Genomic DNA, 16444 nt, shown 5'->3' on the forward strand with positions numbered 1-16444 from the left:
GCAACTAAACGTAGTTATTGCAGATATTAAGGAATGAGCGACTGTAATTATTTCCTTTAGCCAAACCTTTATTGCTCATACATTTTTTATAAAGGCGTATTATTATACAATGTGAGCCACATTTATACAGGTGTCACATTTCTGGGAGCGTCATTCAGGTGTGGGGCGGTTTGTTTTTGAATTGAAGAAAAGCTGTCGGACTTGAATTGCTACCTGCATCTACCGCGACTGTCTTCACGGAAGTTGACGTATTGGTCGTCGTTTGAAAGGTTACTTTCATTGAACATTAAGTCACAGAATGAGCAAAATTTCGAAGATGTTTAAGGGAAGCTCAGGTTCGAGTTCTAGCTATACTTCAAGCTCTTCGAGATCGAAACATGGCCATCGCTCGCGAACAGGACCTACCCCGCAGGAGGCCATTCACAAACTCCGGGAAACTGAGGCAATGTTGGCTAAAAAACAGGACTTTTTGGAAAATAAAATACAACAAGAAATTGCGATAGCTAAGAAAAATGGCCTCAAGAATAAACGTGGTATGTAAACATTTTGTTTTATTGAATTCTTTGTCACGTCTATAATTCGACTGATTTGTTTAACATCACCGTACTGTTGTTAATTCCTGTATATTCAGTTAACCCGTTGAGTATTTGGGATTGGCTAAAGGCCAACAAATCTGTCAACCATAAACAAAAAGTGTGTTATTTTTAAGAAGTTCCTGCAACAGATTATTTGGGAATATAAATGTTCATATTGAGGTTGTAACAAAGAAACAGACATTTCATAATTGTTTGAACATGGCATGTTGACTAGTCATAATGTCAAATAAATTCAGAATTTACTAGTTCCTACTGACAAGTGAGGGTGGCAATAGACAAGTTACCCACTAGTAATTATCAGTTGGGAATTCAAGTGGATTTCCCAATTCCCACATGGTTACAATTACATCACAAATAATCTTTGTTATTATACGGGACACTTCACAAGAGTATACTATCTTGTTATTTTGTCAAGACAGGAAACAGGAAAAAATTGGGTTCCTGGAGCACAGATCTTTGATCATTAGGCTATCACCAATTTTCTTTAATGAGTCTTTGAGATGTACCGTTTCATTCATTACTAAAGATGCAGAAGGCACTTTTTCATGCTATGGAGGCTAACTGTTCTCAAGACCTGGGCCATAATCATCATAACCATATTGTTCTCCCATCAGCGGCCCTCCAGGCACTGAAAAGGAAGAAGCGCTTGGAGCAGCAGCTCACGCAGATTGATGGGACCCTCTCCACTATCGAGTTCCAGAGGGAGGCATTGGAGAATGCAAACACCAACACTGAAGTCCTGAAGAACATGGGCTATGCTGCCAAGGCCATCAAGGGGATTCACCAGAACATGTGAGTGAACAAGGATAAAAACCCAACAAACCAACGGTATAGTGCAATACTTTGTCCTTGGTCAGTCGTAGTGCAATATGAGCCTGTTCTTTCCCAAGGTGTATTTACTGCCATTCATAAAATACACACATACAGACAGGTGGGACATTACAGAAAATAACAGAAATTTGTGAGTGGAGGAACATAACAGACGCAGAGGCTTTCCTGCAGTTGTACTGCATGACACAATTACGCAGTTAATATCATATCATGCTCTGTGGTATGAATAAAAATGCTGACAAGATTTTGGATCAAGATGGCAAGAGGAAACCTAAGTGACTTTAAAGGAGGGTTCATTGTTGGATCTCTTCCAGGATGACCACGCCCCCATCCACAGGGGTCACTGAATGGTTTGATGAGTATGAAAACGATATGAATCATATGCCATGGCCTTCGCAGTCCCCAGTCTCAACCCAATTAAACACCTATGGGATGTTTTGGGTCGGTCTGTTGGACAGCACTCTCCACCATCATCAAAACAACAAATTAAAGAATATCTTTTGGAAGAATGGTGTTCAAGAAACTCATAGAATCTATGACAGGGTGCATTGAATCTGTTCTGGCTGTTCGTGGTGGTTTAAAACCTAACTGAGAAAATTCTCATTTTAATTGTCACTTTAATTTGTCACTCTGGTTTTTCCTAAGTTTAGTGAACGCCATAGAAAAATCACCAGCGCCAAAATAAGAATTATAGAATTTCGTTATACATAAATTTCAGGAAAAACATGTTCTAGTTAACTATAAACTCCAATCTACCAGGCTCCAATCCACCAGTCTGGATATTCCATAAGTCCCACCAAGCTAGCCTCCTGACTGAAACCACGCACACGAGAAATTATGTCTCAAAAATATGAAAAGTAAAATTCTGATCCGTAAATAAACCTAAGGTTTGTAAATGTGAGTCAACCCTTGTAAATGTTTTACAGACTTGTTTTTTATTTGTGAAATATGTTTTTACATATTTACAAATTTTATTTATATTTGTGAAACATGATTACATATTTACAGATAATGTTTTTATTTACAAAATATTTTTTCACATTTACAAATCCTATTTTTATTTGTGAGTTGTGATGAATACACACCCAGATTTTCTAGATATATTTACGAATATTGAGACACATCTAACTCCATACTGCCCCGTCCATTCAGCGGCATGGAAGCAACATGGAGAACTCAAACGCCGAGTCAACTGAGCAACTTGAACCAAAGAGAAAAGCAGTGTCCTTCGGTTGGACACATTTTGGCTTCAGTAAAGACGACGCCTAACAAAATGAAGTCAAATGTAAACACAGAAATACAGTTTCAACGACCAATGCTAATACCACCAATCTGTTTCCACACTTGGAGCACAATCACGTTACCGAATATGAACAGTACATGGCTCAAAAAAAGAGACTGACAAGCGCCCAGCAACAAGTGCCTCCACAAAGCAGGTGTCGATAACACATTATGAAAAGGATTCAAGAAGATGGAAAGAAATAACTGACGCCATTTGTTACTGCATCGTGAATGATATGGCTCCCATAGCTACAGTGGAGCACAGTGGGTTTAAACATCTCATTCACGCCCATATTTTCCCAAACTGTGCTGCCCAACATGTACAAATCATGTAGTAAAAAGATAGCTGCTGAACTGAAGTCTGTTCAGCACTTTGCAGCCCCATCTGATCTCTGGTCAATTAGGACGATGGACCCATACTTGAGCCTAACTTTCCTCAACAGATGCCTTGAGACGGCATATTTTCCAGTCAATCACACGTCAGAGATGTTTGCACAGGGCGTGGGAAAATTGACTTTTGATGATAACAAATTTATTTAGTAGAACCTATTTTAAAATGTATGCATTAACTGTAAGTCACATGGGATAACAGCATCTACTAGATGACTGTCATGTAATTGTGATTTATTTCCACCTTAGGTTCAGTTTAAGCAAAACAAGGTTTTAATCTCTTACTAGCCTTAATGATACAGACCAAACACTACTGCTAATACAACCAATGCTATTATTATAAATGCTCTGTTGTCCACCCAGGGACCTGGAAAAGATTGACTCTCTGATGCAGGACATCACTGAGCAACAGGAAGTGGCTCAGGAGATCTGTGATGCTATCTCCCGTCCTTTTGGAGATACATTTGATGAGGTAAACTCTTCACTGCCAAACGTTCCTGTAAAACAGTGTATTCAATCGCTTGTCGCCTATTCACTTTTACCAGTGAAGTGTGGATGTTTATTTCATTTTCTTTCCTTCTCATAGGCATTTAACTGGTTGCCAAACATGTGCAATATGGCATGTGTCTTTATAGCTCACTTTTTGAAATTCTTCTGAAGGATGAGCTGTTGGCCGAGCTGGCAGAGCTGGAACAGGAGGAGCTGGAGGCAAGCATGAGGAACATGGGTAGAATGCCCAGCGTGCCCACCTCCAAAGTGCCCACCTCCAAAGTGCCCACCTCCAAAGTGCCTTCCTCCGGGCCCAGCCACCGCATACGTAAGTACAAGGCCTGTATGATACCCATGTTAGTTGTATATTCTAGAGCATCACACCAACTGAAGTCATAATTTTGCCTTTCTAATTTACAGCATCCAGAAAGAGGGCAGAGGAGAATGATGACATGCAGGCCCTGGCAGCTTGGGCAACATAATTTAATAAGTCTTATGTCACACTAACACAGACTTGGAAATGTATGAAGGTTCATTTGAATAGTTTCTATTATGTTTAAGAAGGAAAGGTCTGTGAACTTCAATTCAATGTATTGTTTATTTTAATGTATCAATTGTTTGGACTTCAAACATCAGGAAACATGGAAATTAAGTATTGGAGAGTGATAATAATTTGGTGACTAGGGTAAATATTAGCTCAAATACTGAAATTTCCTGTCAGTGAAGGATATATTACTTATCTTCAAGTTGCAGTCTGATTTATGGCCACTGGTTGAAAAAGTGGTGCTGTCAAGACAAAAAGTGTCTGTAAAAATCAAGCGTGCCGCACAAGCCCTGAAAAGTGAAGCCAAAACGTCTCGATCGCCCCCTGGTGAGTGGTCCCAGTATAGGTCATAAACCCCACCCTCCCCATGTTATTCAATGGGACGCGAGACCAACTAAACAATTAAATTACCCTTCAATTATCTTTTTTCCGAAGCTGGTTTCTGTCATTTACTGTAGTTTGTATCACGCTAATGTAAATTCAAGAGTTTGTTTTTAAAATAAGTTGGTTTTTAGTTAGTTATTTAATGCTCTAAAAACGGTGGTGTGACGTCGTGATTCACAGCTTTGATTGACAGCTATCTGAGCCAAGGAGCCACTGAAGCGCCATCCTCCTTCGGAGGACTGAGGAGATTGGAGCTTTACATTTAATCTCTAAATTTCTATAATTGATATAATTTCACACGGACATAATGGGTTGTTCTGCAGTACATTGTGCTAACCGATCTGGCATTTCCAATCGATCTTTGATTTTTTTTCGGTAAGTTAAATTTATAAGTATTTAATTAGTAAATAAATGTAATGGGCTAGCTAACGTTAGCTAAAAGACAACAAGCCTCGTTAATAGCTAGCAGGTGATCGTTAGCTAGAAGTTACCAATTATTTTTGTATTAGGCCTATTCTAAATTAAGGTTAAACATGATGTAAGTTAGGCTATAACATATCGTCTAGGTTTAACAAGCAAAGGTTGTACTGTACTTGGACTTGCGATTGATTACGGTATGCGCATTCTGCGAGGGAGAGTGAGGGCGGGGCACAGGGGAGGGGCCGTTGATTTCGCGGCTTTACGGCTTTACTTCCTGCTCGCTACTGCGCATAACTACTGCGCAGAACTGGTCCCAAGATCGCTATCTGCGCAGACGCAAGTCCAAGATGTCAGCGCCGTATCGGGACACTGGCGGCTTCATTTTTCACCAATAGAAAAGAGCGAAAGGGCGTCGTCCATTTTATATACAGTCTATGGTAAAAATTGGCAAATGTCACATATGTGTTCATTTTTGCCCATTGTAATTAAAACCACTAGATTTCAAACTTGTAATTACACGGCTAACTATGGTTGAATAGTATTCTACTTAGATTATGCACATATTTCAACATATTTCTCATCCAGCCCAAAATGGGAGATTTAATAATAGTTTGATAGTCCCAGACTGCATTTTAACTTCTCTTTATGTAGGTACTGGGTTTCAAGTACAGGCAAGTGATTGTTAGAGAAATGTTTTTCACAAATAACTATGTAAATATAATGTAAAAGATTTTAACAATAAAGTTTGACAATTTTATCTTCCCGACTTTATTTTACTACTAAAAAATGAGCAGCATTTACAGAACTATACTAGAGGTTGTCTGCACTATCCACTTCAGGTTTCAAGTGAAGCTGTCACCATCTTACCTTACGTTTAGACTGCTTCCCATTGGAGCGCTGAAACATCAGAGCCATATTCACTTTCATTGAAAGATAGTCAATTGGATTAAGTGAATGGTTGACTATAAGAGCATGGGGTGGAAAGCAAAGAAATTGTTCACATACTTTTGGGGAGATGGGGAAACCTCATTGGAAGTAACTATTAACGTGCTTTGGTTTTGTTACAGTACCTTTAACTAGTCAATGTTGTTTGATGGAATAAGCTTACCAGCCGCGTGATGGACCATGACAACCTGAAAGTGATTTGTCAACCAATATGCTGGCGGGACAATTAAACGTACCTACATTCTAACGCAGAATAATGTGTTTCAATCTCCCTTTCAGTTTATATAATCTAATTGAAACTTCATGCAAATGCCTTGTGATGCTAGGTGGGCACTGACCAATCAAGAGTTTTTTTTAGGGTGTCTTACTGGAAAATATTCTGTTTTATTAAATCAATGAACATTGGATCTCTTCAAATCAAAAGTTAATTTTGTCCAGAAAAGGTATTAACCAAAAAATGTATAATAAACTAGAAAGACTGATGGTAACCTACCAGTGATAGGTTTACCTGAGCTTGACATGATGACCGCAACAGCAAGGAGTTTTCTCCATTTTCCATTCATGTTTACAGGGAGATAATGAATTAACTCCCTATTTAACAGGATATATTCTCCTGATATTTAGGTACACGGTGGCATTCAGATCTGGCTGAATGACTAATGTGTACAAAGAAAACATTCCATTACGCCCCCAGCCCGACACCACGTAGGATGGATTCATGCGGTTTATTCCAAATTCGGACCCTACCATCTGTCACAGCAGAAATCTTGGCCTACCCATCCCTTTCATAGAGGCCGTGTTCAGCTCAGCCATCTCACTGGGCTTGAAACAGCTCGGTGGAAACACTGTCAGATCTGAAACAGATGTATGTGTTTTGCTGAAAAGTGGAGTTGCCTTGGCTATAAGTGGCTATTCCAAAGTCTGACATTCTGCGTCATTTAGATCACATGCTAAAATGGGTCAAGGGCAAAGCGTCTAGCAATGCACTGCTCTGTGTCGGTTGTCATGGGCAGCCTTGCTGTGTGGAGAACATGCCATGTGTTTCTCTAGGTTTATTATTATTAATTGTTGGGATCCCAATTACCTCCCTCTTAAGCAGCAGCTACTCTTCCTGGGCTCCAAATATCCATGTCTTGAAATGTTTGTTAGTGGATGAATTATGATTTCTGGATTAAAATTAAGTATTTAAAATAGTGTGTGTCTTATTGTGAATCAGAAGTTCAACAGCCTAAACATGTCCTTGAAGTAGTACATTCCATGATAATTGATTTCTATTAACATTAAGTACAAAGAAAATCAAACATTCGGATATGTATTAAAAATGATGCTAAACAATGTGAAGTTACAAAACACCAGGGCTGTTCCATTGCAGTCCAACAGAACACTCCTGGTTTATGTTAGAATAAGTCTCCAGGACAAACACTGAACACCCTTGCTCTAGGGCTTAGTCTGTCAAGTTGAATAAAAAACCGGTATGTAAGCACCTCTTAAACGTTATAATTGTGCATACATAAGTACTAGCTTTGTCATATCGATTGAATATTATTTGTATGCATGTGTTTTATCCAATAATATACCTGAATGTTCTTTCAATTTCATAATATCCTATTTGCCATTACGGCCATGCCTCGTCGCAACAACGACACTGCTTGCGTTGATCATATTCCCCAATCAACATACAAAAACGAAAGGGCAGACGGCTGAACTACCACAAGAAGTCAACCGAGAGCAACATGGCTTGTCCAACATACACCTGTCCACTCCAGAAAGAACTGCCTCATTTTATCCGCCTTATATTGGACACCCCGAAGGATTGTCACTGTGCGCAATCAAGCAGTCATACTGTGACACAGTGATAAGCTTTTGAGCCACTCAGGGGCCCTAATGAAAAAATTGTTTAGCAAGTGAAGTTACATCTGTACATTTCAATTTCAATTACTTTAAATCTGAAGACGCTTACAATTTCGCCATTAGAAGTCATACATTAACACACATTTTATGTGTTCCATCCTGATCTTTGCATTCAGGAACTATAAATACATAAGTTATAAAGATGTACACAGTAAATAGGTGGCCTTATTTGTGAAATAAATTATTCACGAGTAATGTCCAGTCTGTGAACCACAGCATGGAAATCCACAGCAAGTTTGCTTTGCCATAAGTTTGGGAACAACAGCCCATATATATATATATATTTAAATATACATAGGCAATGGGATACGAGCCCTGCATTCAAATTCCCCCTGTTAATATGCACACCTAACCATTGCGCCAGAAGTCTTATCTTGCATTAAGGGGAAATACGTCTACACAAACATTTAACATGTGATATGAATGTCTGGCCAGCAGATGCCGCAAGGCTACTGTGCACTGTGTTGAAAGGCTTCCAGTAATTTCATCGTGTTTCGACGCAAGCCTTAAATGTTTCAGACAGCTTCGGTTGGCCATCATACCTACCAGTATTGAGTGGGGTAATAACCCTTCGTGCAATTTGGACATTTCGTGGACAAAACCACAAAATGTTCCCACACAAAGATGAATACGTGCATGAATAAAGTTTACTTTGGCAGTTTACCATTTACGTTAGTGTCCACCATAGGCACCAATTCGGTAACAGTTGGTCTGTATAGTTTATTGATTTGAAAAAGAAAATGAGTGAAAAAGAAAAATACGAGTTATATTGTCTCCCTCTTTCGCATCTGTTCCTAATTGTCCCAAGGCGGTGTTGACTACTTAGATTTAAGTCAAATGTAAGATCTCGAAGCAAGGGGGCTTAAAAATAGCACTTGGACGTTCAAATAAATTAGTGGTTCCCAACTCCGAGCCCGGGGACCCGAAGGACTGCTTGTTTTCTATTGTACCTCGCTCATTGCATTCACCTGGTATCCCTGGACTAAACCAGACCCTGTTTTGAGGGCAAGAAGGAAAAACAGCAGTACTTTATGTGCTGAGAACCTACATCTCAATCGTGTAAAATCAGGATTCACGTCGGCTCTGTTCATGGAATATATTTATTCAACATTCTAGAATGATTTGTAAAGTCATAACTCGATTTCTGTTCCTTTGGTTAATGGTTAGGATTAGCTAAAATGTTATCTTAATTCTGATGTTTTTTAGACATATCCCTTAACAACCCTCTGTCAGATGCAGGAAGTTATACAGTCGTATTCACTAACACATTTGCGCAACATGAGCACTGAGCTATAAAAGAACGTGCGCAGTGGTCGAGTGCATTACTTGCAAACCTCAAACGGATGTTTTACTTGGAGTTCACGAGACTATCAACGTGTGTATGAGATTTGAGCAATCGCGCAGCCGTTGCTCCATTAAAACGCGGATGAGTTCAGGCCGAACACGAGCAGCATTTCCGTAGACGCACAGTTTACATCATTTGAAGAGGGATCCTAAAAACAAAATCCAGTCGATTGGGATTTGTAGAGGTCAGTAAACGAAGACACAGGGACATTTCTTCGGCTGTGGAGGAAGGTTGGCGCATTATCTCTCTTTCTAAAATAATATTGTTTTCTTTCTGTTTTATTAACGAATGTCGTAGCTGGTGATTAGTATCACAGGTTCATTGAGTCAGCGTTAGAATTTCCTCTGACATCTGTCAACGTCGCGAGCTGACCAACACTGACGCGCGTATGTTTCAATGTCGCAACCTTCGCGTGGAGCGCTGTTGTGACTTGACTAACGTTGACTACTTTAGAAGCACTTCACTTAGATCAAATTAGTGTTATAGCCTATAGGATATTGTTGAATCTATTACTGTTTTCCATCAGTGTAGCCTATGCTACTAGAACGCAATTATGCTAGTTGCCAGGCAATGTGTATCAATGACAAACGCTGTTATCGGCTATTAATAAATGAGTTAAATGTTGCAGTGACACTTTTTTAGGTGTCAGTGCATCATTGACAGCAATTAGAATGCAATACATGAATGCGATAATGGCTTGTGACAGTGAAGACTGGTATGTCTGGCAAGTCAATTAATACAAAGACGTTATCTTCCGTAAGTCAAATGCCATATCAAGGTAGTAGGTTGTTAATAAATATTAAGCATGAAGTAAATAGGCACAGGTTATAGCTACTTTCGTCTTTATGAGTGCGGCAATGCAGTTCGGTTATTGAATAAACATCAAGGACTCGTCAAGCCGTATAAATCCACGAGAGTTCAGAACTTTCTGGAACTTTATCGAAATGTCTGCGGAATTGTGGCAATTGTATTACACCACCCAGTAAAGGTGTCATCATTCCTCACAGATGATACATATGCATATTTTATCTTTTTGATTAAAAAATTGGTATCATTTCTTTTAGATTGGATTTCAAACAACATAAACTAAAGAGACTGGTATGAGGCAAAGACATTTGAAATCTTTCCAGAATTTTGGGGAACTTCTTATTCTAGATTTGTATTCACTAGTCCTTAAACTGAGAAGACCACTGAATGTATTTGTAGTACTCAACAGTATTGACTAAATCAATTTACAGTCTGCTTTATGATGTTAGAGGTCTGGTCCATGTAGTGAAGATGCTGTCTGTGTTCATGGGTTATGATCTACTTTAAGTTTTACTTTTGGTGACTAATATAATTACACTATTATTAGCAAGAAGTTTAACAGGAAACCTGAAAACCTGAAAGAAGGCATTAATGAGTAAAATCCTTTGGAATTCAAACAAAGTTCTCACCTACCTCTTTGACAAATCGGAGTGGAGAACTGTAACCACTCTTGACAAAATCAGAAAAAGCTTTGAATGAAGACCTTAGCATCAATGTGATAAGCTGTACGGTATTCACTAACACTGGATTAAAACAAAATTACATGGTAAGACATTTGGAACAAGTGCATAAAAGCTTAAGTGAAGTACTTATAGTCAAAAACATGTTGTAACAGTTGCATATAAGCCACCTTTTAAACAGAACCAATGGCACTAAAAGGAGCCCCTTCTGTCCAGCACCGGACAGAATCCATGGTGATACCTGGATTCCAGTGGGCTCATAATGACTTAACTGCGTGTTGCCACTAATCTGGGGATTTACCACTTTCACAATCTCTTCCCCCCATGTAAACAGTCACATTCTCAGTAAAGCCACTTATGAAAATGAATTCTTATGGCTGCAGTGTATATGAGCCTACTGAAATTGAGCGTGAGTGAATTCAAGTTAGTGATATGTAGTTATGCATCACTCCACACTACTTGATGCAAGACTGTGAATCTAAAACATGTTCTCTAGTTTTTTTTCCTTTAATCTAATTTCACCTTGTTTTTTTCAAGACAACACTGTCTGACATCCACCACACCAGTCTCCGATGTTGCTAAGCTATGGGCGATAACCCACTGACAAACCCCATCTTAAAAAGGTTTTTAGGAAGACCTAATGGTAATACTCCCTTGTCTTTGTGGGTGACTCATTTCACCCTCTAACTTAGCGTTAATAGTTGGCAAAGATGTGAGTCATCATATTTTAGAACCTGCCCCAAGCAATGGGAACCTCTGGTAAAGAACTCTTCTTCTCTTCACCAAGGAATTACTGAAGTGGGACTTGTACATACTGGCCTGTTTACCCTCAGGTTGTACAACCAATATACACTGCCTATAGAATCTGCCTTGAAACTATTCAAATATTTGTTGTGGCAGTGTCTCATTCATATGATTTCAGGATAAATTCAGCAGTTTCTATCAATGATTATCTGCTCAAAGTTCACATTTTATCACACTCAAATAGATGTCAATACAAACTGTAATCTATGACAAATGAATTACATCTCAAATAGCCCAGAGGTTGTAAAGTGACTAATTAATTTGTGATTAGAAATATGGGTTAGGAGAACTTTCTTACCATTCTTTCTCGACTTCTGTATTTCCAGAAGTCTAGGCTATGGGTCTACCATTGATTATCTGTTAATACAAGCCGCCATAGATATTACAAATATAACAGCCTGTGTAACAAAACATGTAGACTGAGCCAAACAGTGTTAACTCAAGCAGCAGCGAAAATATTAAGATTAGCAAAACTTTCAGTGCACAAGTTCATTTCATGCTGTTAGCGCATGGTAGCAACAAGGCCAAAATGAGTTGTTGTCCGTTGTTCTGTAACGCTCTTAGTGGCTATCGGAAATGTGACCCAGTATGCTGTTCACTTTGTGTGTTGTGCTGAGTCTGCCTTTTAACTGATTCGTTTATAGTCCATTTTACAATTTACATTCATAAGCACTGAGAACAAAATTGCAATCACTCAAATCATCTACAGTATCTCACAAAAGTGAGTACACCTCTCACATTTTTGCAAATATTTGATTATGTCTTTTCTTATGACAACACTGAAGAAATGACACTTTGCTACAATGTAAAGTAGTGAGTGTACAGCTTGTATAACAGTGTACATTTGCAGTCCCCTCAAAATAACTCAACACACAGCCATTAATGTTTAAACTGCTGGCAACAAAAGTGAGTACACCCCTAAGTGAAAATGTCCAATTTGGGCCCAAAGTGTGAGTATTTTGTGTGGCCACCATTATTTTCCAGCACTGCCTTAACCCTCTTGGGTATGGAGTTCACCAGAGCTTCACAGGTTGCCACTGGAGTCCTCTTCCACTCCTCCATGACGACATCACAGAGCTGGTTGATGTTAGAGACCTTGCGCTCCTCCACCTTCCGTTTGAGAATGCCCCATAGATGCTCAATAGGGTTTAGGTCTGGAGACATGCTTGGCTAGTCCATCACTTTTACCCTCAGCTTCTTTAGCAAGGCAGTGGTCATCTTGGAGCTGTGTTTGGAGTCATTATCAAGTTGGAATACTGCCCTGCAGCCCAGTCTCAGAAGGGAGGGAATCATGCTCTGCTTCAGTATGTCACAGACCATGACACTCCCACCACCATGCTTGACTGTAGGCAAGACACACTTGTCTTCGTACTCCTCACCTGGTTGCCGCCACACACCATCGGAACCAAATACGTTTATCTTGGTCTCATCAGACCATAGAACATGGTTCCAGTAATCCATGTCCTTAGTCTGCTTTCCCTTCCCACCTGAGACCTTTTAACACCAACGAGTCACATGACACCGGGGAGGGAAAATGACTTATTGGGCCCAATTTGGACATTTTCACTTAGGGGTGTACTCACTTTTGTGATATACTGTACATTGCTTCATTATATCTACTGGTGTCATGTTTTCACCAACAACAATAGGTTCCCCAAGCATATTTGTTTTCAACTGGATGATGGGGGAAGACATTGCTTGGAGTGTAGATGCTTTCACTGGTTCCAATGGATTCCCAACCTGTTAAACCTTTAGGTGATATTGAATGCTTGACACCCTGATGTGTCTCCAGCCTTATTTATAATGACTTATGTGGTGTGACTTGGCTTAAATCAGCACTGCAACTCCAATCCAGACAAATGCATGTCAAAAATGTTATAAACTGATTTGCATTTTAATTAGTGAAATAAGTATTCACCCCCTCTGCAAAAAATTACTTAGTATACTTAGTATTTGGTGGCAAAATCCCTTGTTGGCAATCACAGAGGTCAGACGTCTCTTGTAGTTGGCCACCAGGTTTGCACACATCTGAGGAGGGATTCTGTCCCACACCTCTTTGCAGATCTTCTCAGAGTCATTAAGGTTTCGAGGCTGACGTTTGGCAACTCAAACCTTCAGCTCCATCCACAGATTTTCTATGGGATTAAGGTCTGGAGACTGGCTAGGCCACCCCAGGACCTTAATGTGGTTCTTCTTGAGCCACTCCTTTGTTACCTTGGCCGGATGTTTTGGGTCATTGTCATGCTGGAATACCCATCCACCACCCATTGTCAATGCCCTGGCTGAAGGAACAAGGTTCTCACCCAAGATTTTATGGTACATGGCCCCGTCCATCGTCCCTTTGATGCAGTGAAGTTGTCCTGTCCCCTCAGCAGAAAAACACCCCCAAAGCATAATATTTCCACCTCCATGTTTGATGGTTCTTGGGGTCATAGGCAGCATTCCTCCTCCTCCAAACACGGCGAGCAGAGTTGGTGCCAAATAGCTCAATTTTGGTCTCATCTGACCACAAGACTTTCGCCCAGTTCTCCCTTGAATCATTCAGATGTTCAGTGGCAAACTTCAGACGGGCCTGTACTTGTGCTTTCTTGAGCATGGGGACCTTGTGGGCGCTGCAGGATTTCAGTCGTGTTGGGTAGTGTGTTACCAATTGTTTTCTTGGTGACTATGGTCCCAGCTGCCTAAGATCATTGATAAGATCCTCCTGTGTAGTTCTGGGCTGATTCTTCACAGATATCTTTCATGGAGCTCCAGACAGAAGGAGATTGACAGCTCTTTTGTGTTTCTTCCATTTGCGAATAATCGCACCAACTGTTGTCACCTTCTCACTAAGCTGCTTGGCGATGGTCTTGTAGCCCATTCCAGCCTTTTGTAGGTCTACAATCTTGTCCCTGCCATCCTTGGACAGCTCTTTGGTCTTGGCCATGGTGGAGAGTTTGGAATCTGATTGATTGATTGCTTATGTGGACAGGTGTCTTTTATACAGGTAACAAACTGAGATTAGGAGCACTCCCTTTAAAAGTGTTCTCTAATCTCAGCTCGTTACCTGTATAAAAGACACCTGGGAGCCAGAAATCTTTCTGATTGAGAGGGGATGAAATACTTATTTCACTCATTAAAATGCAAATCAATTTATAACCTTTACGACATGTTGTTTTTCTGGATCAAAATCAGCAAGGGATCAAATAATTTTTTCCTCGCTGTATTGTCCTTGAAATAGCAAACATTTCTCTACCCCCACTCTGTTATCCTTAAAATCACACCACCATCACGCCTACCAATCAAGCCCTATTTCTGATCCAGAAAAATAAATAAAAATCTGCTCTCAGACATCAACATTGATCAGGCCTGCCAAACATAAGGAACAGGAGGCATCAACAGCCCATTACCATGCCCCCACCCCCCCAACACACACACACACACATTAACAGAACAGAAAAGGACACAGAGGTTATTAATAGCAAACAAACAGGATACAAGTTGGTCATGGTCCAATTATCTAGTTGACTTTTTTTTTATTTTGATGTTTGACAGGACCATAAAACGGTTCAGTTTGTTTTTATTCTTGACTTGGGCCCACGTGTGTTCATTTCATTCTTCAGTCTTTTGTATGAAGCATGGTGGATATGGCTGTTAGGTTTGAACACTTTTAATGGTCTGTTTTTGGAGAACTTGAGCTTTGAGGATAAGTCAATCAATCAATCAGAAGTATTTTATACAGCCCTTTTGATACCAGCAGTTGTCAGAAAGTGCTAATATTGACACCCAGCATAAAACCCCAAAGAGCAAACAACAACCAGAATTGATACATGACCTTAGACAAAGTGCTACAGTAGGGTCTTAAAGGCCAGCAGTGTGTCACAAATAACACCTTATTATTCCTTATGGTGTCGTACAGGGCTGCCCAACCCAATTCCTGGAGATCTATCGTCTTGTAGGTTTTCTCTCTAACTCTAATTAAGTACACCTGATTCTAATAATTAGCTGAAGGAAAAGCTTAATCAGGTTATTCATAAATGGGGTTGAAGAGGAAACCTAAATGACAGTAGATGTCCAGGAACGGGGTTGGGCAGCCCTGGTGTAGTACTTCGGAACAAGGAACATGGTGGAAGTGTATTGTGGGCTAGGACCTCTAGGACCAGAGGGCATAGAGCTGTGCCTTAGGTCTGTCCTCATGGCCCGGTGTCCATCTACAGTTGAGATCTGCTGTCTAGGTGTCTTTCATTGGGATGCATAGAATCTTTAACAAAAGATGCACCATCAAACAGATGCCTTTTGTCAGCTAGCACATTGTATTAAGCACATTGTAACGTGGCCCCTGGTAGGTAAGCACCTTTAGCTACTGATTTTTTTTGTTCCTGTCTTCAATAGGGTGCATGTTGTTTTCATGACCAGTCATTTTACAATAATGTTGGATTTCCCCTTTTGTTTTGCTCTCTCTGAAACTCTGTAATCATCTTTTGAACAATTGTGATTTCAGAATTCACTTGGAAAACCTGCCCTTCGGCCGAGACCTTGTCAGGAAATGACTAGTTAGTCATCTATGTTTTAATCAGTGTTACATCAGAAATTGAAAAATGTAAGGCGAGGACTTTTGTGTGGTAAAGGATCTCATTTAGCACTTTTCAGTGATAGATCAAATTATGTAGTTTCTCTTAATAGAAGTGCCTGTCTGCGGGTCAAGTTCAGTTAGGTCTTTTATAGAAGACTAAAACATCTGTATGTTTATTACTGTCTAAAAGGCCAAGTGAGCCTATTTTTAGCACTCCTACTTTAAAACACTTGATGAACACAGCCTTTACTGTCGATATTTTTCTTTACCCAATTGTATTTGAGAGGATTGTCAAATAGCTGGCTTCAATGCATTCGATTTCATGTGAGTCAGTGTATTTGAGTTTTTTTGGGGATTTACTTTTCCGTATACCTTGAACGTATACTTTGTATATTAATTTTTAAGTGAACTTTTAACACATTTACATTCAAGGTATTAGTATTCTAAATGTTTGTCTTGGAAAAT

General features: G+C 39.8%; 2 protein-coding genes across 8 annotated transcripts in view; both read left to right on the forward strand.

Annotated features, from left to right (window-relative positions):
• On the forward strand, window positions 1-4420 carry chmp4c (charged multivesicular body protein 4C). The gene is made up of 5 exons (XM_029116101.2): window positions 1-533; window positions 1211-1388; window positions 3462-3570; window positions 3759-3915; window positions 4008-4420. Exons 1-5 carry the CDS (start codon window positions 299-301, stop codon window positions 4067-4069), a joined length of 741 nt encoding a protein of 246 aa, XP_028971934.2. The 5' UTR covers window positions 1-298; the 3' UTR covers window positions 4070-4420.
• Window positions 4421-9098: 4678 nt separating this feature from the next.
• Window positions 9099-16444, forward strand: part of dnajb6b (DnaJ heat shock protein family (Hsp40) member B6b) — a 40539-nt gene continuing 33193 nt past the window's right edge. For 5 of the 7 annotated variants that reach the window (XM_029116095.2, XM_029116098.2, XM_029116097.2 and 2 more), the window contains exon 1: window positions 9099-9366. The gene's annotated coding sequence lies outside the window, so the exon portion shown is untranslated. The remainder of the gene's footprint in view (window positions 9367-16444) is intronic. The other 2 variants (XM_029116096.2, XM_010902786.5) reach the window with 2 other exon arrangements.

This window comes from Esox lucius, chromosome 21 (assembly GCF_011004845.1).
Source record: "Esox lucius isolate fEsoLuc1 chromosome 21, fEsoLuc1.pri, whole genome shotgun sequence".
In the NCBI taxonomy this organism is placed as follows: domain Eukaryota; kingdom Metazoa; phylum Chordata; class Actinopteri; order Esociformes; family Esocidae; genus Esox; species Esox lucius.